General features: G+C 42.6%; 1 protein-coding gene across 2 annotated transcripts in view; it reads right to left on the bottom strand.

Annotated features, from left to right (window-relative positions):
* clec16a (C-type lectin domain containing 16A) overlaps positions 1 to 25,304 on the bottom strand; it is a 138,613-nt gene that overhangs the window by 16,698 nt on the left and 96,611 nt on the right. For both annotated transcript variants that reach the window (XM_061981606.1, XM_061981607.1), the window contains exon 19: positions 10,923 to 11,074. In XM_061981606.1, coding sequence (XP_061837590.1) covers positions 10,923 to 11,074 — 152 coding nt within the window. The remainder of the gene's footprint in view (positions 1 to 10,922; positions 11,075 to 25,304) is intronic.

The following is a 25,304-nucleotide window of genomic DNA, read 5'->3' as shown; positions in this document are numbered from 1 at the left end:
TCTGAGACAGGACCGATTGCTTCACTCTTAATTTACCGGAAGTGAGTCTTGCTTTTTGAAGCAGCAAATCTTTCATCCATCCATTTTCTACCGCTTGTCCCTTTGGGGGTTTCAGCACTGAATTCTTTTACACTGAATTGTTACACACCAAATTTTTCAGCACTGATTTTTTTTTACACACCAAATTTTTTTACACTGCATTTTATTTCAATGAAATGATCAGCATAATTTGATGCACAAAAAATTCAGTTCACAAAATTCAAGTGCAAAAACTTCAGTAACATAAATTCAGTGTCAAAAAGAAAAAAAATCTTATTAACGCACAAATTAACGTCCGTACATTACGAGATTCAAAGCAAGTTACAATTGACCTGAAATTATTCAACCTTTATTTTAAAAGGGAACTGCACTTTTTTTTGTTGAGTTTTGCCTATCATTTATAATCCTTATGTAAGACAAGAACACATGTTTTTTTCTTTTTTTTTTAAGATAGAATAGACTATTTATCCCACAATGGAGTGGTTGCAGTGAAAACAAAATTAAGGTAAAAAAACACAAACAAGAAACAACAAATGCCTTTCTACATACATTTACAAAGGTAAAACAACGAAAAAACAACAAATGAGCAATAAATAATAAATATTGTGCACATACGATTGCACCATGCATAGACAAAAAACAAAACAAAAACACTGTTTCAACATCACATACTGTGATATTCTAAATTGTAAATAAACACGAGCAAAAGTCAGCTCATGGAAGTAATGACAGTCACTCTATTCCGCCTATAAAGCGCTCTAAAAAAACATCCAAAAATCTCCTTCAAGGTTTTATATACACACTGTACGTATATATGCACTTTAGTAACATTCATAATAACATGTATTATTTACATATTTTGATCATTTTAAACATATGGCGGCTTATTAATTTCACAGACGCATCACAACATTCACTTTCCCTTCAACAACAACACAACCACTAATCATGGCAGACTTGATTAGAGACAACAAAGACTACTTTGGGACTGATGATGATGCAGGAACTTCTATTTTTGCAAAAAGTTTTAAAAGCTGAGCGTTAAACAGATCCAGCAAGTTGCACTACTGCTACGTGCTGAACGAGATATACAAACTATAAACATAAAACAATCACCGACAATGTCTGCTTTCACTGGGATAAAGACTGATGGGACGTTTATATCTTCCCGTTTAGATGAAGAATTAATCAAAATCCTCACTAAGTTGGAAGTCAAAGTTGACCAACTTGTGGGTTTATGTCCACTACCTTGTACTATCCAGGTGAGAGGCATGATTTATCATGTAGGATTAACTTTCACCAGCTCAGAGGCGATGCTGCAGCTCAATATGTCAATATAGCAGCATAAGCTAGTTAGCTCTCTGTGATCACGGCGCCGTTAAAATAGATTGTCTGCGGTAGCGCTTATAATAATTATATCGCTAATACTTGCTAATATTTAGGTCATGAGATGTAAATTAAGTATTGTTGGTCATTTTTGGATGTTTTTAGAGGGCTTTATGGGCGGAATAGTGTACTACATTAGCTGCATTGTTAGCCACATCATACTTGCTGTATTTTACGACTTAAAATGCATTATTAAAGAAAAACAAACATGTGTACATTTGACAGGAAAAATTCCAAAATAAATGCCATATGATTTAAATTATTTTCAATAGATGGCCAAAAATATGAACAGTTACTTTGCTAAGCTACTAAAATGCCTATGTAGGTTTATTGCACACTTCTGGAAGTTTAACATGTTTGAAAATAAATTCTAATTGTATGAAAGTTATGGAGGGAAAATAAATATATCAATAAAGATAAATCAGAGATGACCGAAATCCATTTATTTTACTAGTTCTAGTGGATAATAAACAAAAAAACATGGCAGCATCAAAAGCTGCAGTGATACAGCGCAATTGATATTAATATTTTTTCCTGTGCTCTGAACCCTGCGGCTTATAAAACGGTGTGGCTAATTTATTGATTTTTCTTTGGTGACGGCCGTAATGCAAATAATTTTCATTAAACACATGCAAAGCCTATGAAATGGTGTGTTATTGTTTGTGCCATGGCGCCACCTTTTGGACGAGTTCACTCACTGCAGGTGCTGCTGGGTGAATGCCTACAAGTGTTTCCTGCTGTTTAAAGCTTTGAACAGGAAGTACAAGTGCCGTTCCGTCTTCTAGTCATCTATAGCGTTTTTACTCGTATGGTTTCTTCCTTCATCAGTCCAAACAATTTTACAATACATCCATCCATCCATCCATTTTCTAACGCTTATTCCCTTCGGGGTCGCGGGTGGCGCTGGAGCCTATCTCAGCTACAATCGGGCGGAACAATACAACTAAAACTATTTTTACTTACTGAACCGTCTTGTGTGATGTGATGTGTTTTCATGCATATTTTAATGAAATGAAGCTAGCATTAGCTAATATGCTAACATGTTTATGAGTGTCTGTATTTTGTTTTTTGTTTTTTGTTTTTATTTATTTTTATTTTTTTTATTAAATCAACATAAAAAAAACAAGATACACTTTCAATTAGTGCATCAACCCAAAAAACCTCCCTCCCCCATTCACACTCATCCACAGCCACTCACACAAAAGGGGTCGTTTCTTTCTGCTACTAATATTCTGGTTCCCACAACATAGACAATACAGTCTGCAAGGGACGCAGTCCCTGAAGCACACATGATTGTGTGTGCCGCTGATCCACTAACATTTTCATTAATTACTGTTTTTTATATAATTGTTTTTATATTGTTTTACTTTATTTTTTATCCAAGAAAATGTTTTTTTTATTTATTTATCTTATTTCATTTTATCTTCACCAGACCAGGTTGTCAATGGAATTGGATTTGTTTAAAGGGTTTTTAAAACCAGGTCCAGTCCAGATAATGTCCAAGTCGGGCTCAGCAACTCACACCTTCATTCATGAACATTGAAAAATTAGGGAACACAATAGATTGCATATAATTTATACACATTAGATTTCCAAAATAAGCATTTATGTACAGTCCAGATTATGTCCAGGTCGGACTCAGTAACACACACCTTCATTTTTGTACACTAAAATTTGGGAACACAACAACAGATAGCATATATGTTGTTGTTGTTGCTGTTACGTTCCACGTAATGGTGGTTTGTTTGTTTTGTGTTTCTTCTAATTTTGTTTGTACAGGTCACACTCAATCACTGCCTCTGCTGCCAATCAACCGGTTCCTGTTCCCAGCTGCTCCTCATTTCACCTGTTGATCAGCCAGCCAATCCCAGTCCACCATTCATCCCCCCAGCCTGTTTAAAACCACCTGCTCACCACTGGATCAAGGGGGATTCTTTTTCTGACATGCTGTGTGGAACTTTGACAGACGCTACTTTGTCTTTGGCGCTATTTTGTTTTGTAATCATTTTTGTTAGGCTTTTTGCTACACTTGTGCCACTTGTTTTTTTTTGTCTTCATTTTTCTTGACCTTTCAACTTTAGTAAGTATCTGCAGCCTAGTCTTGGGAAAGGTTAGACAGAGGCCTCTATACACTACACACGTAGGATTTGTTTGTGTATAGAGACACCAGGCTTAGTGGTGGCTGTCACCCTTGTATGTTTTGGACCCCCTCTTTGGCTAGAGTAGATAGGTAGGTTTTTGGTTTGTGCTAATTAAATAGCTTCAGTTAGTCAGCTTACCTTTTCTTTTCTAGAGGTGCATTTTGGTATGTTTTGTTCATTTCTTTGACAGCACCTGTATTCCCAAGCTAGGCTAGTGTTGTGTCTTGTTGTAACCCCCCCCGGTTACTTTTCAATAACACTAGTTTTTGTTTTCAATTCTTGGCTTCGGTGTCTTTAATTTACAACTCATTTGGTTTATACACTTTTATGTTGCGTTCCCCTATAATCCCTAGACGTTGAGCCATCAGGGAACGTAACATAAATTGGGGGCTTGTCCAGGAATTTTTTCTTGAATGTGAATTGTCTGTAGTTTGTTTGGCGTACTTGTGTGTGTGGTAGGCCATAATGGCATGTGTATTTGACTTAGATGAGTTTATTTGTAAACCGTCAGAAAAAGTATTTGATAGCTGCCGTAAGGCAGATTTAATTTTGATTGGGGCACACTATGACATAGACATTAGTAATGTCTCTCTGAAAAAGGACATAAAGTCTAAAGTGTGGGACCAACTCGTCACCCTTGGCGTGTTTTCTCTGTCCTCAGATGCTCCCAGCTCTGATGCGGCAGAGTGTGCTTCTGTCTGTAGCCCTCTTGTTTCAGATGACGAGGCCGTAGGCAGAGTACCACTTACCTTCCCCAAGTTTCAGGGATTGTCATCAGTCAGCTCCCGGACTAGTGGTTCGGTAGAGGGGGCTAGGCTGAAGGTCCGGTTGGCTCGTCTCGAACATGAGGCAAATGACAGACGAGAGGCACGAGCGTTTGAACATCAGTTGACAATTGCTAAGATTGAGGCTGAGACTAAGATAAGGCTGCGAAAGCTGGAGCTGGAAATGGCTGCTGCACAGTGTACCGCTCAGAGTAATCCCACACCTATATCAGATACATATGACATCAGGAGACAAGTGTGTATTCCAGAATTCCGGAAAACCGAGGTGGATGCGTACTTCCAGACATTTGAACGGCTTGCAACTGCTCTGTGCTGGCCTAAGGATATTTGGGCAACTTTACTGCAGAGTAAAGTGACCGGTAAAGCTCAGGAGGAGATGGCGGCCTTGTCTTTGGATCAATGTATGGATTATGAGGTGGTTAAGGCTTCAATCCTACGAGCTTATGAATTGGTGCCTGAAGCTTACCGACAGAAGTTTAGGGACTATCGAAAGAAACGTGAACAAACATTTGTGGACTTTGCCAGAGAGTTAAGTGTTCGTTTTGACAGGTGGTGCAAAGCGAGCAAGACCACAGATTTTAACTCTCTTAGGGAACTTGTCCTACTAGAGGCTTTTAAAAAATGTGCTCCAGAACGATGTGTGGTGTACTTAAATGAGCAAAAGGTTACCACATTGAGAGATGCATCAGTTTTTTCTGATGAGTATGTTCTGACACATACAACTGTGTTTAGGCAATCTTCTGAGATGCCTCCTGTCGCTCCTTCCTTTTCCCCATCACAAGCCAGGGCTCGTGCTAAAGAACGAGAGTGCTTTTATTGTCATAGAAAAGGTCACTTGGTAGCCAACTGTCATGCTGCAGGGGCCAAATGGAAAGATAAGCAGACCATCTCCCAGCTGGAGAAGAGGCTAAAAGCCGAGCAGGAAGGTCGCATCCTGGCTGAAAAATATCTGGCTGACGAGAGGAAGAGGAAGAAGATGGAGGAGCCCACGGCTGCCAGGGCGGTGGCTTTAGCTGCAGCTACAAGAGTGGAGTCCAACGATTCGCCGCGTGGTCGAATTAGAGAGCTGGAGACTGAGTGCAAGAAGCTCAGCATGGACATAAGACTCAAGGAAGAGCAGATTCAGGATCTGGAGCGCAAGTGTCAGGAATTGCCCAAGTACAAGAAGAATGAGAAAGACACAGAGGTGCTGATGTCGGCGCTGTCCGCCATGAAGGAGAAGACTCTGCACCTGGAGAACAGCCTGAATGCAGAGACCAGGATCAAGCTGGATATGTTCTCTGCACTGGGAGATGCCAAGAGGCAGCTGGAGATAGTGCAAGGCCAGATCCACCAGAGGGACCAAGAGATGGCAGAGCTCAAGCAAAAGGTTTTTGACAGCTATAAAGCTTTGCTCTGCGGTGCTCCAGTTTTGGCTGCTACCAACTTTGTCCAGCCTTTGAAAATAGGGGTTGGTCGGGTGTGGGTGAATTAATTGTGTGTGTATATATGGACATATATATTTTCAATGTAACCTAGATATAGCGACTTGTTTGAATGAACAATTATGTTCATTCTTGTTGGTGGGCGTGTTACGTTCCACATAGTGGTGGTTTGTTTGTTTTGTGTTTCTTCTTCTTTTGTTTGTACAGGTCACACTCAATCACTGCCTCTGCTGCCAATCAATCGTTTCCTGTTCCCAGCTGCTCCTCATTTCACCTGTTGATCAGCCAGCCAATCCCAGTCCACCATTCATCCCCCCAGCCTGTTTAAAACCACCTGCTCACTACTGGATCAAGGGGGATTCTTTTTCTGACATGCTGTGTGGAACTTTGACAGACGCTACTTTGTTTTCTAATCATTTTTGTTAGGCTTTTTGCTACACTTGTGCCACTTGTTTTTTTTTGTCTTCATTTTTCTTGACCTTTCAACTTTAGTAAGTATCTGCAGCCTAGTCTTGGGAAAGGTTAGACAGAGGCCTTTATACACTACACACATAGGATTTGTTTGTGTATAGAGACACCAGGCTTGGTGGTGGCTGTCACCCTTGTATGTTTTGGACCCCCTCTTTGGCTAGAGTAGATAGGTAGGTTTTTGGTTTGTGCTAATTAAATAGCTTCAGTTAGTCAGCTTACCTTTTGTTTTCTAGAGGTGTATTTTGGTATGTTTTGTTCATTTCTTTGACAGCACCTGTATTCCCAAGCTAGGCTAGTGTTGTGTTTTGTTGTTTTCAATAACACTAGTTTTTGTTTTCAATTCTTGGCTTCGGTGTCTTTAATTTACAACTCATTTGGTTTATACACTTTTATGTTGCGTTTCCCTATAATCCCTAGACGCTGAGCCATCAGGGAACGTAACAGTTGCATATCTATAAACATAATTACATTTTCAAAATAAGCCTTTGAGGACTTCCAATCTTTTTTTTATGTTTTTTGGCATCATAAGTGTCTGTGTTAGCATTATTAACTTACAATGGCATTCTTTTTGTATTGTTTCACTTTCACAAATTCCTCAGTAAATTCACCAAAATGTCACTGTGGAGGTATTGAGTCTGTTTAGCTGATTGGAGAGCTAGCTTCAGTAAACTAGTGGGTCGATAATCTAATAATAATCTAATAATGTGTGTTTAGCGGGCCTGGGTCGCAGGGTGTAGTGATGTGTCTAGTGCAGTATGCTAGAGAGACGTTGCATGTAGGGATGCATGTGATGCATAGCTCCTGCCGCTGGCCGACCCAGCTGGGTAAAGGAAGCCGAACGCGTAAGCCTTCCAAGGTCAGTACATAGTCTCTCCTTCACCAAGACCTCTCACCTTGCCTCCTCGTGGCAGCACACGGTAACTGGTGTCTCGCGACTTCAGGCTAAAAGGTAGGGGATCGACCCGTTGCCTTGCGGGTAAGTCCAGGAAAACAAGGGCTAGGGCAGAACACCCTGAGAGAAAAGCACCGTAATGGAGGCACACGTCGGCGGGCCACGACCCACTGAGGGTTCCGGCGGCCTCCCGCAGCAATGAAGAGGTGCTGGTTGTGCTGGGTTTCCCCCTTGTCACTAGGCTCCATCTCTTTGTGGCAAAGATAGTGCGGTTGGGAACTGTGCACCCCAAGAGGCACTTAAAACGTATCACCGCACAGGTCTCTGCTTCTGACCTTGGTGGATCCAGAACAGCAATGGATTCTGAAGTACAAAGTCTGGCGGCGTCAAGATGTCTAATAACGGGGGCAGGTTAGAATGAACTGGGAGCCTCTAGTTAGATTCCTGCACATCGCAAATACTGGGCTATAATGGTCGCTATCAGCTGGGATTTGAGTGGCAGCTGATTTCGGCAGACCCCTGTATGACTGAGCAGCCCTATTTAGGAGCCACACTGCTCACCCCAAAACTGGGGGAAGGCCTAGAAAATGTGGCCTAAACATTGCCCACTCTTCACAGTATACAGTACCTACCGGGACATTCCACTACCGCGGTCGAAAAACAAAAAATAAACAAGTTCCCCTGAAATTGGCTACATGGAATATCAGAACCCACCTGGACAACAATCCTGACAGGCTGCAAAGAAGAACTGCGCTTGTTGCTGCTGAGCTCAGACGTTATGGAATTGACATCGCCGCCTTGAGTGAGACCAGACTTCTGGATGAGGGATCCCTAATAGAAGAAGGCCCGGGTTATACCTTTTTCTGGAAGGGTTACCCTACAGAAGGTCCACATCACCATGGTGTTGGTTTGGCAATAAAAAAAAGCCTGGTACCCAGTTTCACTGAAACACCTACCGGCATAAGTGAAAGACTCATGTCTGTCCGTATCCCCCTGGCAAAACACCACTATGCAACTCTTCTCAGTGCCTATGCGCCAACTCTACCATCCGAGAATGAGGCAAAGGACCGCTTCTACCAGGAACTAGATGAGGCCCTACAGCGCATCCCTAGCAGTGACAAAATCCTCCTGATTGGTGATTTTAATACCAGCTCATAAAACCACCTTATATGGAAAGGAGTGATTGGGAAGCATGGTATCGGGAAGGTCAACAGCAATGGCATGAGGCTACTCAGTCTCTGTGCTTAGCATGACCTGACAATCACCAACACTATCTTCCAACAGAAAAATAAACAAGGCTTCCTGGATGTACCCACGATCCAAGCAATGGCATCTGCTGGATTACGTTATCGTGAGATGCGAGGACACCAAGGACGTGCACATCACCCGTGTAATGCAAGGTGCTGACTGCTGGACTGACCACCGCATGATTATCTCCAAGTTGCGAGCGTCAGTACGCCCCCCTGTTCATGTCCGAAAAACTGGCAAGAAGCTGTTGGATTGTGCACGGCTTGAAGCAGACGAGGCCCTGAACAGCTTTCGATCCTCCATTGCAGGGAAGCTGCAGGAAATCGACCCCTTCTTGAGCCCTGAAGGCAGTGTTGATGACAACTGGACCTGCCTTAGCTCAAAGTATGAAGCCGCAGCCGGGTCTATTGGCTACCGCCGTAGGTAAGGACTGGTTCGACGAAAATTCAGAATCCATCAGAACCATACTGGACACCATGCACAAGGCCCATAATGCAGCCTTGAACAACCCTACATCTGTCAGGCTAAAGCAGCACTGGAGAACATCAAGGAAGGAGGTACAGGTTGTCCTACAAATACTGAAAAATGACTGGTGGACTGACAAGGCTCAAGAAATCGAACATTTTGCAGTGAAGAACGACATGCACAACTTCTATAATGCTGCAAAAACCATCCATGGCCCCAGGAACTCCTCTCCCTCATCTGTGAAGTCGGCTGATGGCTCAACCCTCATTAAAGGACCAGGAACAAGTTGTGGACAGATGGGCGGAACACTTCCAGACACTTTTTAACCAACCTGCCACCCCTGATCTGGCAATGCTGAACGAGCTGCCCAGCTACCCAACTATTGAAGAACTGGATCTTCCACCAGCTTTCTCTGAAGTCTGGGCTGTAATTAGGTCACTGAAGAACAACAAAACCCCTGGCCCGGATAGCATCCCTGCAGAGATCCTTAAGCAGGGAGGCTATCTCTGTACCAGATTAATTTTCCACTACATTGCTGATGTATAGAAGCGCGGAGCAGTCCCCCAACAATGGCGGGATGCAAATGTTGTAACCATATATAAAGGGAAGGGTGAGAAGTCTGTCTGTGGCAATAGTAGAGGAATATCTGTCCTGTCTGCTGCAAGGTTCTTGTCAAAGTGATACTGTCAAGACTCATACAGAGCATAACAGAACACCTATTGCCTGAGTCTCAATGCGGCTTCAGGAAAAATCGCAGCACTGTGGACATGATTTTCACAACACGCCAGCTACAAAAGAAGTGAAGGGAGCAACATCAAGATCTATACATGGCGTTTGTGGACCTATCAAAAGCCTTTGATACGGTCAACAGAGACTTGCTCTGGGCGGTGCTTCTCAGGGTTGGTTGCCCGCAGAAGTTAGTAAACATCCTACAAAGTTTCCACCAGGGTACGAGGGGATGATGGCTCAGGTAACAACAGGAGGACAAGAGTCTAGGCCTTTCAAGGTATGCACAGGTGTCAGGCAGGGCTGTGTACTTGCACCTGTACTATTCAACATTTTCCTCATGAGTGTAACCTGGCTACTGCACAAAGAAGTTGAGGGAAGCAGTAGTGTTCTGGTGGATTACAGGTTGGATGGAAGCTTATTTAACATCAGAAGGCTGCAGGCAGCTACCAAGGTCAAAACTGTGAACATTGTGGAATTACAGTATGCTGATGATTGTGCCTTCGTGGCACATACATCAGAGACTCTGCAGGCGAAGCTAACAGCTACTGTGAAGGCCTATAGTAGACTGGGTCTCACTGTGAACACTGTGAAGACCGAAGTACTCTGCCAGTGGAACTCCCCTCCGCCAACTCGACCACCATCACCTGTCTTTAACATCGATGACAAGCCCCTAGCAGTAGTCTCAGACTTCAAATATCTTGGGAGCATCCTCTCCGAAAACTACAGCATGGACAATGATGTTCAAAACCGAATAAGGTCTGCCTCAGCCTGCTTTGGTAGACTGCATAAGACGGTGTATGTGAACAAAGACCTCAGCATACATACCAAGGTGGCAGTCTACCAAGCCATCTGTGTCTCCACACTACTGTACGGCTGTGAAGCTTGGACCCTGTATCGCCGCCACATCCAACAGCTGGAGAACTTTCACATCAACTGTCTCCAGCGGATTCTTGGGCTAACATGGCGTGATCGAGAGAGCACAGCTTGAAGGTTTGATGTAAACAATCTAATATTTTAGTTGCTCAGACAGTAATGTGCTTATAGAAGTTTTGATTGGTGAATTGCGTTTCTTAATGGAAAAATACGTCAATGTCCCTTGTTTTCATGTTAGCATTTAAGCTAGCTAGCGCTAGTTTGCTTCTCCAGTGAATGAGCAGTGTCACCGGTTCGTGACTTTATCAAAGTGTCATCAATCACAGTTGTATGATCATTATAATATAAAATGGCAATATTAACCATGGGAAGTTTTTCTGCGCTAAATCATTGTAGCCTTTATTGTTACATCCCTAAATGCAAGCAATGGTACATCACTGTTTTCAGATAAACACAATGTTCTTCCTACCTGTAATAGGCCTGCAAACTTGACGACACCCCATCCGAGGCGTTTGGTTTCCGGCTCCACCAGACTCATCTGGTAGATGTCCACAGCGAGGAACCTTTGAGCCTGGCCGCCATCTTTGCTGACCACCATACACGCTATTAGGTCACTGTTATCTAAAGAAATAAAAGGAAAAAAAAAGATAAACATGGTGGCAGGATCTAGGCCAAAGTGACACTGCTGACACAAACTGAGTTCATTAGCAAAAACTTGACAACGATTGTTGTGATCCTTGACACCATATTAATTAAACAATGAATAAACAAAACCCAAAACCAGTGAATTTGGCACGTTGTGTAAATAGTAAATAAAAACAGAATAAAACGATTTGCAAATCCTTTCCAACATATATTCAATTGAATAGACTGCAAAGACAAGATATTTAATGTTCGAACTGGTAAACTTTGTTATTTTTTGCAAATATTAGCTAATTCGGAATTTGATGCCTGCAACATGTTTCAAAAAAGCTGGCACAAGTGGCAAAAAAGACTGAGAAAATTGAGGAATGCTCATCAAACACTTATTTGGAACATCCCACAGGTGAACAGGCTAATTGGGAACTGGTGGGTGCCATGTTTGGGTATAAAAGCAGCTTCCACGAAATGCTCAGTCATTCACAAACAAGGATGGGGCCAGGGTCACCACTTTGTGAACAAATGCGTGAGCAAATTGTCGAACAGTTTAAGAACAACATTTCTCAACAAGCTATTGTAAGGAATTTAGGGATTTCACCATCTAAGGTCTGTAAAACTCCTATATGAGCTGCCACCTTATCGTGGTAGGAGTTTGCGTGTCCCAATGATCCTAAGAAATATGTTGTCCGGGGGCTTCTATGCCCCCTGGTAGGGTCTCCCAAGACAAACAGGTCATAGGTGAGGGATCAGACAAAGAGCAGCTCGAAGACTTCTATGGAAATACAATAACCAACACTCAGATTTCCCTTGCCTGGGCGCGGATCACCGGGGCCCCCCTCTGGAGCCAGGCCCGCAGTTGGGGCACGATGGCGAGCCGGGCCTGTCCCCATGGGGCCCTGCCGGGCACAGCCCAAAGAGCCAACGTGGGTCCCCCCTCCAATGGGCTCACCCCTCATGGGAGGGGCCATAGAGGTCGGGTATGATGTGAGCTGGGCGGAAGCCGAAGGCAGGGCACTTGGCGGTCCGATCCTTGGCTACATAAGCTAGCTCTTGGGACGTGGAAAGTCAACTCGCTGGGGAGGAAGGAGCCTGAGCTAGTGAGGTGAGGTGGAGAAGTTCCGGCTGGATATAGTCGGACTCACTTCGACGCACATGAAGGGCTCTGGAACCAGTTCTCTCGAGAGGGGCTGAACTCCCTTCCACACTGGCGTTGTACGCAGTGAGACGCAACGGGCTGGGGTAGCAATTCTTGTTGCTCCCCGGCTCAAAGAGTATGGGGTATCGGACTGTCTGATTGTGGCGGTCCGCTACCTGTACGATCAGTGTCAGAGCTTGGTCCGCATTGCCGGCAGTAAGTCGGACACGTTTCCAGTGAGGGTTGGACTCCGCCAAGGCTGCCCTTTGTCACCGATTCTGTTCATAACTTCTTTTGGACAGACTTTCTAGGCGCAGTCAAGGCGTTGAGGGGAACCGGTTTGGTGGCAGCAGAATTAGGTCTCTGCTTTTTGCAGATGATGTGGTCCTGATGGCTTCATCTGGCCAGGATCTTCAGCTCTCACTGGATTGGTTCACAGCCGAGTGTGAAGCGACTGGGATGAGAATCAGCACCTCCAAGTCCGAGTCCCTGGTTCCCGCCCGGAAAAGGGTGGGGTGCCATCTCCGGGTTGGGGAGGAGACCCTGCCCCAAGTGGAGGAGTTCAAGTACCTCAGAGTCTTGTTCACGGGTGGGGGTAGAGTAGATCGTGAGATCGACAGGCGGATCGGTGCGGCGTCTTCAGTAATGCGGACGCTGTATCGATCCGTTGTGGTGAAGAAGGAGCTGAGTCGGAAGGCAAAGCTCTCAATTTACCGGTCGATCTACGTTCCCATCCTCACCTATGGTCATGAGCTTTGGGTTATGACCGAAAGGACAAGATCACGGGTACAAGCGGCCGAAATGAGTTTCCTCCGCCGGGTGGCGGGGCTCTCCCTTAGAGATAGGGTGAGAAGCCCTGCCATCCGGGAAGAGCTCAAAGTAAAGCCGCTGCTCCTCCACATCGAGAGAAACCAGATGCTGCAAATCATTGCTTGTAACATTGAATGCCTGTGACCTTCGATCCCTCAGGCGGTACCGCATCAAAAAGCAACATCGGTGTGTAAAGGGTATCACCACATGGGCTCAGGAACACTTCAGAAAACCACTGTCAGTAACTACAGTTGGTCGCTACATCTGTAAGTGCAAGTTAAAACTCTACTATGCAAAGCGAAAACCATTTATCAACAACATCCAGAAACGCCGCTGGCTTCGCTGGGCCCGAGCTCATCTAAGATGGACTGATGCAAAGTGTAAAAGTGTTCTGTTCACATTTCAAATTGTTTTTGGAAACTGTGGACGTCGTGTCCTACGGAACAAAGAGGGAACGAACCATCTGGATTGTTATAGGCGCAAAGTTCAAAAGCCAGCATCTGTGATGGTATGGGGGTGTATTAGTGCCCAAGGCATGGGTAACTTACACATCTGTGAAGGCACTATTAATGCTGAAAGGTACATAAAGGTTTTTGAGCAACATATGTTGCCATCCAAGCAACGTTATCATGGACGCCCCTGCTTGTTTCAGCAAGACAATGCCAAGCCACGTGTTACAACAGAGTGGCTTCATAGTAAAAGAGTGCGGGAACTAGACTGGCCTGCCTGTAGTCCAGACCTGTCTCCCATTGAAAATGTATGGAGCATTATGAAGCCTGAAATATCACAACGGAGACCCCGGACTGTTGAACAACTTAAGCTGTACATCAAGCAAGAATGGGAAAGAATTCCACCAAAAAAGCTTCAAAAATTGGTCTCCTCAGTTCCCAAACGTTTACTGAGTGTTGTTAAAAGGAAAGACCATGTAACAAAGTGTTAAAAATGCCCCTGTGACAACTTTTTTGAAATGTGTTGCTGCCATTAAATTCTAAGTTAATGATTATTTGCAAAAAAAAAAAGAAGAAGTTTCTCAGTTCGAACATTAAATATCTTGTCTTTGCAGTCTATTCAATTGAATATAAGTTGAAAAGGATTTGCAAATCATTGTATTCCAGAGTTTCCCGCAGCGCTTTGTTGTTAAGGCGGCCGCCTTAACAACAAAGAGCCACCGCCTAAACTAACGTCTTAACAAGCTGCTCCACTGCTGCCCCAGCATTGTCCCACCCACAGAACCATCTGATTGGTTACACGCAGAGCGGTAACAGCCAATCAGCAGTGCGTATTCAGAGCGCATGGCGTCAGTGCTCACGGCAGAGGCAGGCAGAGAGGAGAGACGGTGCGGGTGAGCAGATAGGTGTTTAGCAGGTAAGCATAAGGCAGCGGACTCTCCCCAAATTATAATAAACACCTCCTAGTCCTCTACAACTTAGCTAGTAACATCACTATGAGCCCGTTGACGTTCTAGAAACATAAGCGGCAGCTCAGCTCACTCGCAGTCCTTGAGGTGAAGGCTAATTAGCTTTTAGCGTAACGTTAGCTCACTGTGCCGTGTGTGTGCGTGCGTGTGTGTATGTGTGTATGTTTGTGTGCGCATGTGTGTGTGCGCCCCACATGAAACGGACAGCAAAGCTCTGTCTGTCTGAGAGAAAGACAAGCACTATTGACCTACAGTTAACAACTAAGTTATTTCACTTTACCTTTTTCTGTGTTGATTGAGCTGTGTTGAAGCAGCAAAAAACAACATTATGCTAAATGAAGAGTTTCCTGAAGCTGTCTCTGATAGTTGATATAATAATGTAACCGCATCATAAAGCCTCCATGAACTCCATGGTGTTCAGGGATGAATAGTCTCTCCTATTGCTATTGTACTATTTTTTCAGCTATAGTTACATTAATCATTGGTAATGTAGCAGCCAAGTTTTGAATGGTAGGGTCCCTGCTATCACATGTTGATAAAAATATAACATTTACATAATATAAATCAACTACAGGCTTCCAAAGTCATTATTTTGACTTAGTAAGTCATTATTTTGACTTAGTAAATTACTAAGTCAAAATATTGACTTACTACGGTAAGTCATATTAATGACATACATAGTATCTCAGGTAACTAGGACTGTTTTGTGTTTTGCTTTTACTTTACGGAAAAAATATCAAGATATATATCGTATATCGCCATTCAGCAAATGGAGCGGAAAACACAACCAAACATTTTAGGTTTCTTCAAGTGATGAAGCCGGCCTACTTCACCCTCTGCGTCGCCTCGTCCCCCCCAAGCCCCACCACCAAGAACTCCTCCACCGCCAGATCCCCAGCTATCCTCTAAACACAGAGGCAGTGGGTGGAACCCGAACACGGTGAGTAGAGCATTATTTATTTTATGTTTAATGATGAAATATAAAATGTAGACTAAGCTATATTGAGTCAGTTATTGTATTATTCCTAGGAATGTTTTGCAGACTATGTAGAATGCACCGTCAAAGGGCATCACGTGGTCCCTCTAAAAAGGCCGTTCATAGATGTCCCCTGCATTAACTACAGACGTGATGCCTTGGACTCGCACTTGAGCTCAGCTAATCACGTTTCGTGTGTGGGCATTGCAGCCCAATCAAGCCAAAGTAAGTGTTTCTGAGTGGTTCAGGAATAACAAAAAAAAACAGGGTGATTAAATTATATTTATTACATTTTTTAAAGTAATTTAATGTTTGTGTATTAGGTCTGCCCATCAATGAGGCATTTCAGCCTATTTTGAATTTGGAGCATGAGGCCATAATTGGAGGCTTTAAATGTCTATACTGGCTGGTAAAGCACGAGATTGCACACCATACCAATTACCCAACATTGTTGGATCTGGCATACCTCCTAGGCTGCGAATATTTTGCCAAACTGAAGGTAAAATAATATATACCGTATTTTTCGGACTATAAGTCGCAGTTTTTTTCATAGTTTGGCCGGGCTCCAGTGCGATTTATATGTTTTTTTCCTTCTTTATTATGCATTTTCGCCAGGTGCGACTTATACTCCGGTGCGACTTATACTCCGAAAAATACGGTATATATACACTATAGTGTACATTTGCCGTCATCTTTTCTAGTAGAATTAACTATAATTTAAGGATATATTATTTCCCTAGATTGATCAGAGGACCAACTACAGGTCCCACAGGATTGTGGACGAAATGCTCCAAATCATTGATGAAGTGGTGGAGGAGCGTATTTTAGAGGCCATCAAGTCATCAAAGGCTATTGGCCTTGAAATTTACGAGTCCACAAATATCTCTGTAACAAAACAGATATTCATGTTAGGTAGAGTAGTGGTCACCTTCTTCATTTTTTAAATGGTTCAGTGATGGCGTCTTCCTGTGTGTGTGTAACAAAACCAGGTAAGACAAATTTGAAATGAAAAATGTTCTTTTGTTAATACTCCAGGTACACAGACAAGGAAGGAGAGATGTTCTGTCAATTCCCGGACCTTGTACCCATTCCACATGGCACAGCTACAACTATAGCTGAAGCTGTAAAGGAGGTCATGACACAGAAAGAGATTCCCCAGGACCGCATCTTTGGCCTTGGAACAGATGGAGCCGCAGTGATGACCAGTAAAGTGAATTAAGGAAAAGGACGGCTAAGTTAATGTCGAAACTAATAGGTTCCCTTGTTTGTTTGTTTTTTTACTTTTATTTTAGGTAAACAGAATGGCACAGCAAAAATGCTGACTGAGTCCTGGCCAGGATTAGTGTCAGTGCACTGTGCTGCTCATCGCCTGGCACTAGGATGTGAAGATGCAGCAGATGGAGTGCCATATATGAAAATCTTCAGAAAGCACCTACAAGACCCGCACCTTTATTTTAGGAATAGTGCAAACCGCACCAGCGTTTTACAAGCAGCTGCCAGTGTGCTTGGAGTAGCAGACCTGAAAGTCACAGTAAGTGAAAACATCAGGTGTTTGAAGTGAAGTATATCACATTCCTGAGAAAAATATTGAATTAACTGCCCTATCCCCCACCCCAGGAGGTTAAAGACACTAAGTGGCTGTCACAAGAGAAGGTCATTTCAAATCGCCAGAGAAATCTACCTGCAGTACTTGCTACACTAGCTGAGGAGGCAGACTTAGGCCATGTCTACACTAAGTTGTTTAACCCCTTAAACAAATAATTATTTAGCCTAAGCCCCGTTTCAGACACACTAAACTATCGTTTAAGGTCCTCCTCCTCGGACAAATTTTTACACGGGTAAGTCAGCGGTGTAATTCTTGAATCTCCGGCACTTAGCTTTGTATGGACTCGTTGATCGTTTACAAAGTGAGTTCGGAGAGGAAGTGACGCCAGAAAGACCTCGCCCACACAGGAAGTGACGCCAGAAAGAACACGCCACAGCCAGCTTCATAATAAAGCTCGGAGCTAACCACTGGAAATATGAAGGCGAGTCATCCAGACATACCCGTGTTTCTCCTTCTTCTACATGTACAGACACTTGTGCAAATCACACATGAATACCATAAGAGAAAGCGATTGCAGCTATTTGGGATACAACATTTCTCAGACGGCAAGAGAACTTTCCAATGTCCGGCCGGGTCAGCTGTGATGCTATTTAGCGAAAAACTTTGTCCATTTGTCGAAGGAGAGACAACTAAAATGCGAGCTCCCGTGGATGTGATAAAAAAGGTAGCGTGTGCTTTGTATTACCTGGCCGTCGAGGAAAACATCGAATGCATTTGGAATGGCAAAGCAGACTTTATCAGTTATTGTCCGCCATGTATGTCGCGGACTTAACGTCTAGGTCCAGAGTATACAAAGTCACCAAAAAGGAATGGACAATGCAGGTGAAGGCAACAGAGTGAGGAGTGTCCTGACCAGATATCTAGATCCCGAGATTGAAATGAAGTGAATTATATTTATAAAGCGCTTTTCTCTAGTGACTCAAAGCGCTTTTACATAGTGAAACCCAATATCTAAGTTACATTTAGGCCAGTGTGGGTGGCACTGGGAGCAGGTGGGTAAAGTGTCTTGCCCAAGGACACAACGGCAATGACTAGGATGGCGGAAGTGGGGATCAAACCTGGAACCCTCAAGTTGCTGGCACGCCCACTCTACCAACCGAGCTATACCAATTGATTAATGTTAGATGTTCTTTATCACATTGTTTAGGTGTCTAATAAAGATTTGATTAATTAATGATGGCTCAGGTGTGATTCACTACAATAGGGCCCCACAGCACACTGGATTCCAGTTAATTGAAATACCACAACACTGGATATTGTTCAGATAAGTTACATTTAAGAACTTGCACACAAAGCAACACTGGAAATGTCTATGACGTGCGCATTTTCCATGCATGGGTACTAGATCGCGTTGCGCCGGCGGACGGAGGGGGGCGGGGGTCTTAAACGGTGGCATTGTTGTGTGTGGACACGGATAAGGTTAGGTGGGATTTACCCTGGATAACCTTATCCGGCTTAGTGTAAACGGTGCCTTAAAGAAGGATGTTGTCCACCTACTGTGCAACTTACAGATTTGTTGCAGTATCCACCTGCAAGCAGACATCCTGCCCTACCTGGCCCAGCTTTCAAAGTTGTTCCAGAAAAAAAACGTCAACTTCATGGCAATCAAGAACCATGTAAGATGTGATGTCACATTCATCTTAACTTAATGCATGTCAATTGTCCTTTGGAAATATACAATCATGTTTCATTTGTATGTCTATTATAGGTTCCTGTTACCATTGAGACATTGAGGAAAATTAAAGTAGCAGGTGAATGGCAACCTGAGGGCTCCTTTCTAGCTCAGGTTGAAGAGAAGTTGACCAGTCTGAACATAGATGCAGAAGAGAAGAGGACAAGACGTGGGACAGCTCATTCCATCATCACCTTATGGGAACGTTTTCAGACACAAGTAAGCAAGCTCAAGAATGAATAAACAATAATAACCCGCCTGAAATATGAGCCTACATTTGAATTTTGTCACACATGTAATGTGAATAGGTCATGGACCCCTACATTGATGGACTCATTCAGCACCTGGAGCTGAGGTTCCAGCAGCTTGGTGCTTTTAGTTCAGTGGGACCACAAGCTGATGACAGTCTAAAACAGACCTAAAAGTACTGGCCAAGCAGTTCCCTCCCATCAGTGAGAAGGCACTTCTCCAAGAGTGGCAGAGCTACAGAGTCCTAATAACAACCGGAATACTGAAAGTGAGTGACAGTCATTAACACAATATTAAGTTATGTGAGTTCATGCATATCTGTCATTGACAAGTCCCAGCTGGAGGTGATGACAGCAATGGCATCAGGTTATGACAAGCTCCATCTACTCTACCCAAACCAGTCCCTCCTCTGTGTCATCGCCCTCAATGAACAGGGTAAGTCAATCTCTCAGTCTTAGGTTATATCAAAATTATTACACAACAGTATCAAATACTAAACTTCAGTCCATTCACTGTATAGATCAAGACAGACCTGAAAAACAGGCTACAGGGCAAAAGTCTGGCAGCCTGCATGAAGATAAGCATAAATGGTCCTCCAGTGAAAGACCCGAACTACAACAGGGCCCTTGAGAAATTCTTCTCCACACCGAGGAGAATCGCGTGTAGCGATGCTACTTGTCGGCTCTGCCATAAGTAGAGAAGTGTCTGACTACCTTGCTGTTGCACTTGATTTGTTATTTTTTGCAGCCTTTGCTGTATGTTGTTATGGTATATTTGTGTTGTTGTACCAGAAGTCTTTTTGAAATGCCAAATATTTATATTTATTATAAGACATTGTTATTTGGTTATATTTTTAATAAATATGTGTTCAATGTAATCAGAGTCTGTAGTCTATTGCGCCCCCAGGCTGTGGTGGCAGTTTTTTGATTGATTGATTGATTGAAACTTTTATTAGTAGATTGCACAGTACAGTACATGTTTCGTACAATTGACCACTAAATGGTAACACCCGAATAAGTTTTTCAACTTGTTTAAGTCGGGGTCCACGTTAATCAATTCATGGTACAAATATATACTATCATCATAATACAGTTATCACACAAGTTAATCATCAGAGTATATATTTACATTATTTACAATCGGGGAGTGGGATGTGGAGGGGGTTAGGTTGGGTTGCTATCACCATACTTCAGTCATCAACAATTATATCATCTGAGAAATGGACATTGTAACAGTGTAGGTCTCACTTCATAGGATATGTACAGCGAGCGGTGAACATAGTGAGCTCAGAAAGCATAAGAACAAGTATATACATTTGATTATTTACATTTTATTATTTGCATGGCAGCTCCCTCCATCAGTGTGTGAATGTGTGTGTGAATGGGTAAATGTGGAAGTAGTGTCAAAGCGCTTTGAGTACCTTGAAGGTAGAAAAGCGCTATACAAGTACAACCCATTTATCATTTATCATTTACAATCCGAGGAGGTGGGATGTGGTAGGAGGAGGGGGTTAGGCTAGCGTTGTAGCTGCCTGGAGGTGTTCTTTTAGTGCGGTTTTAAAGGAGGATAGAGATGTACTTTCTTTTACACCTGTTGGGAGTGCATTCCATATTGATGTGGCATAGAAGGAGAATGAGTTAAGACCTTTGTTAGATCGGAATCTGGGTTTGACGTGGTTTGTGGAGCTCCCCCTGGTGTTGTGGTTATGGCGGTCATTTACGTTCTGGGTACGTTCATTGATGAGGTGGAGACGTGTTACACTGTTCCTGGGGGGAAACACTGTATTCTGTTTATTCTGTTCAGAATTACACAACGTGCCAACTTCACTGGTTTTGGCTTTTGTACACTGAGCCCAACACCGTGTCTCAAAACCGATAACCGTAGATTTTGTGTTCCGCCCCTCGTACACAAAGACCTTGTGTTTTACTTCAGAAGGATGTTATTTCACTGGGACTCTGTGTTCAAGAGTCCAGCACAGTGACTCAGTAACATTATTAACACTCACACTTTAAAAGGACACAACCTTTCCACCACAATGACGAACAAAGAGTTCCCATCATCAGTCTCACTTCCTTTTACGAAAACAAACATTACTACTACATAAACAGTCTACTGTGGGTCTACTCTGGTTTTGGTTTAGCTACCATATTCAGGATCTAAAAATAAAAATGTAACTTCAGAATGACATAAGATTTTCTGTTTAAATGCTTCCTTAAAAACGAGTCCCGTAACAACTGGAATTTTTCTGTGTGTATGTGTTGTGACAACCGGGCTTTTCCCTGTAAGAGAGAGTTGTGTTTCAATAAAGGAGAAGCTATCAGGTGTTGCTACCCTGGGTCTGGATTCGTTTTTACTTCATATTTCACTTAAAGCATTCATTAGTGAAGAATGCACTACTCAGTCCGACAGAGATGATACAGTATCCGCTGTTGACAGATGCCACCTGGTGGTTGTTCGGGCACATTGCAGCTAGTCCTGGATAAAATGAACCAACCCCACCACTTGATGCTTCGGTCACATGCTGAATTCTCACAGAAATGAGGCAAAAACTACCGTGCTACTTTTTTCCTACGCTTTGAACCCCGAGATTTATAAAAAGGTGCAGCTAATGTATGGATTTGTGTTCAATAGTTTTCATTAAATGATGTGTTATTGTTCGTGCTATGGCGCCATCTTTTGGATGAGTTCGCTCACTGGAGGTGTTGCGGGTTGAAAACGTACGTCCTGTTTAATGCCTTAAACCGGAAGTAAAACCGTCCGTAGCGTTCCTACTCATATGGATTTTTCATCCATCACTCCAAGCAACGTTTGTACGTTTTACAATATAACTACAACAATTCTTACTTACTAAATCGTCCCACGTGTGATGTCTCTCGGAGTGTTTTCATGCATATTTGTACGTGCTATCGTAATGTAATCAAGCTAGCGTTGTTAGCATTAGCTAATATGCTAACACCTTTACGAGTGTCTGTGTTTTAGTATGATTAACATACAACGGCATTCTTTTTGTGTTGTTTCACTTTCACAAATTCCTCAGTAAATTCACCAAAACGTCACCGTGGAGTTATCGAGTCTATTTAGCTGATTGGAGAGCTAGCTTGCGCAGCTAGTGGGTCCATGACGATGACTTCTGTTTTCTTTTGATCAGCCGTTTTACTGCCGCGTTATAGACACAGTTTGGAAACAATTAAGGTATGTAAATAAACATTTACAGAATATTTATGTGTACATAACTCATCTGTAGCTTATAGTCAGGTGCAGTTAGGATATGGAAATATAATTTTTTCCCCCCTAAAATTTTGTGGGTGCGGTTAATATACAAGTGCGCTTTTTAGTCCAGAAAATACGGTAATCCAGACCTACTGTATGATAGATTTTTGAACATGCTGAGCGACTAAAACGCCATTGGGCCGTGTGTGATCTAGGCCAGCGATTCTCACACTGTGGGATAGGGCTCCACCTAGTGGTGTGTCAAATAAGTCTGTAAATAGGTTTGTGCACTGTGTGTAAAATTAGTGACCAAAAATATGAAATATACTTGCTGAATAAAACCTCTGCATTGTTTTTAATGAATACTTAGGCCTACTGCGATACTGTTTTTTAATGTTGGTCATTATGGTGGTAGTTGGACAGCCAAGTGTTTTCCGAGGTGCTACTTGGTGGAAAAAGTTTGAGAAGCGAAGGTTGACATGGAGGGACTCTACCGTCTAATCACAGAAACTGCATTCCGTACAAGTGAGAATAAAACTTAACTCCACATGACTCATTTTAGGAAACAAGAACTGTTAGTTCCTACGAATGTTATTGAGGACATCTGATCCACATAATGATGTCAGTACGATTGCCAGTGATGCAAAATGCTCCTCCACCTCCTGGGGGAGAAACACCCTTCTTTTTAAGTCCAAAACTGTAGACGTGGGAATTGCGCAACCACACGGGCGCTGTTTGCATGACGAAGCGCACGTAAATGTCAGGGCTCCTTAAAATAAATTATATTCCTAGCCCCTTACTGCTCTGTCACTGGTAAGAATTTCCAATGACATTCTCATTGTCCTCCCGTGGTGCTGGTCTTGTCGGGTTCAATTTTGTGTCAGGAAGGTGTGTAAATATACAAAACCCAAAACCAGTAAAGTTGGCACGTTGTGTAAATGGTAAATAAAAACAAAATACAATGATTTGCAAATCCTTTTCAACTTATATTCAATTGAATAGACTGCAAAGACAAGATATTTAATGTTCACACTATTAAACTTTGTTATTTTTTGCAAATATTAGCTCATTTGGAATTTGATGCCTGCAACATGTTTCAAAAAAGCTGGCACAAGTGGCAAAAAAGACTGAGAAAGTTGAGGAATGCTCATCAAACACTTATTTGCAACATCCCACAGGTGAACAGGCTAATTGACAACAGGTGGGTACCATGATTGGGTATAAAAGCAGCTTCCATGAAATGCTCAGTCATTCACAAACAAGGATGGGGTGAGGGTCACCACTTTGTGAACAATAGCCTGAGCAAATTGTTTAAGAACAACATTTGTCAACCAGCTATTGCAAGGAATTTAGGGATTTCACCATCTACGGTCTGTATATCATCAAAACGTTCAGAGAATCTAGAGAAATCACTGCACGTAAGCGGCAAAGCTGAAAACCAACATTGTATGCCCGTGACCTTCGATCTCTTAGGCGGTACTGTATCAAAAAACGTCATCAGTGTGTAAAGGATATCACCACATGGGCTGAGGAACACTTCAGAAAACCACTGTCAGTAACTACAGTTGGTCGCTACATCTGTAAGTGCAAGTTAAAACTCTACTATGCAAAGTGAAAGCCATTTATCAACAACACCCAAAAATTCCGCCGGCTTCGCTGGGCCCGAGCTCATCTAAGATGGACTGATGCAAAATGTAAAAGTGTCTGTGGTCTGACGAGTCCACATTTCAAATTGTTTTTGTAAACTGTGGATGTGGTGTCCTCCGGAACAAAGAGGAAAAGAACCATCCGGATTGTTATAGGCGCAAAGTTGAAAAGCCAGCATCTGTGATGGTGTGGGGGTGTATTAGTGCCCAAGGCATGGGTAACTTACACATCTGTGAAAGCACCATTAATGCTGAAAGGTACATACAGGTTTTGGAGCAACATATGTTGCCATTCAAGCAACATTATCATGGACGCCCCTGCTTATTTCAGCAAGACAATGCCAAGCCACATGTTACAACAGCGTGGCTTCATAGTAAAAGAGTGCGTGTACGAGACTGGCCTGCCTGTAGTCCAGACCTGTCTCCCATTGAAAATGTGTGGCGCAATATGAAGCCTAAAATACCACAACGGAGACCCCGGACTGTTGAACAACTTAAGCTGTAGTTGCAAGATTAAATATCTTGTCCTTGCAGTCTATTCATTTGAATTTTATAAATTGAAAAGGATTTGCAAATTATTGTATTATGTTTTTATTTACGAATTACACAACATGCCAACTTAACTGGTTTTGGGTTTTGTATGTTTTCAGTTATTTTGCACAAAAAAAAAAAATGATAATGATTTTCAATAAATTTGTTTAAGTACAAAAAATGCATTGGTTAAAAATGTTTAAGAGTTGTTTCACACACACGAAGTAAAAGGAAATATGGTGATTTGGGGTGGGCCTCCAAATGAAGTTCTTAGCCTGATCACACACTTTCTGTGTTCTTAGCTAATGTTTCAGAAAAGCTATCATTAAAAGTATCTTCTATCAGAACAACATGACTGCAAATTGTTAGTTGCTTCTCTCCCTGCGGTGAGAGACACATCTGAACACCAGACAGATTCCTCTGGTCCACAAACAATTTTTAGTCATTGTAAAACATATAGATATTAAATATATATATACAAAACCCAAAACCAGCGAAGTTGGCACATTGTGTAAATGGTAAATAAAAACAGAATACAATGATTTGCAAATCCTATTCAACTTATATTCAATTGAATAGACTGCAAAGACAAGATATTTAATGTTCACACTGAGAAACAATTTTTTTTTTGCAAATAATCATTAACTTAGAATTTAATGGCAGCAACACGTTGCAAAAAAGTTGGGGCATTTTTACCACTGTGTTACATGGCCTTTCCTTTTAACAACACTCAGTAAACATTTGGGAAATGAGGAGACTAATTTTTGAAGCTTTTCAGGTGGAATTATTTCCCATTCTTGCTTGATGTACAGCTTAAGTTGTTCAACAGCTTTTCATGGAAGCTGTTTTTATACCCAATCATGGCACCCACCTGTTCCCAATTAGCCTGTTCACCTGTGGGATGTTCCAATAAGTGTTTGATGAGCATTCCTCAACTTTCTCAGCCTTTTTTGCCACTTG

This window comes from Nerophis lumbriciformis, linkage group LG24 (assembly GCF_033978685.3).
Source record: "Nerophis lumbriciformis linkage group LG24, RoL_Nlum_v2.1, whole genome shotgun sequence".
Classification (NCBI taxonomy): Eukaryota; Metazoa; Chordata; class Actinopteri; order Syngnathiformes; family Syngnathidae; genus Nerophis; species Nerophis lumbriciformis.
Note: the sequence above shows the minus strand (reverse complement) of the source record. Positions and strands in the feature narration are given on the sequence as shown.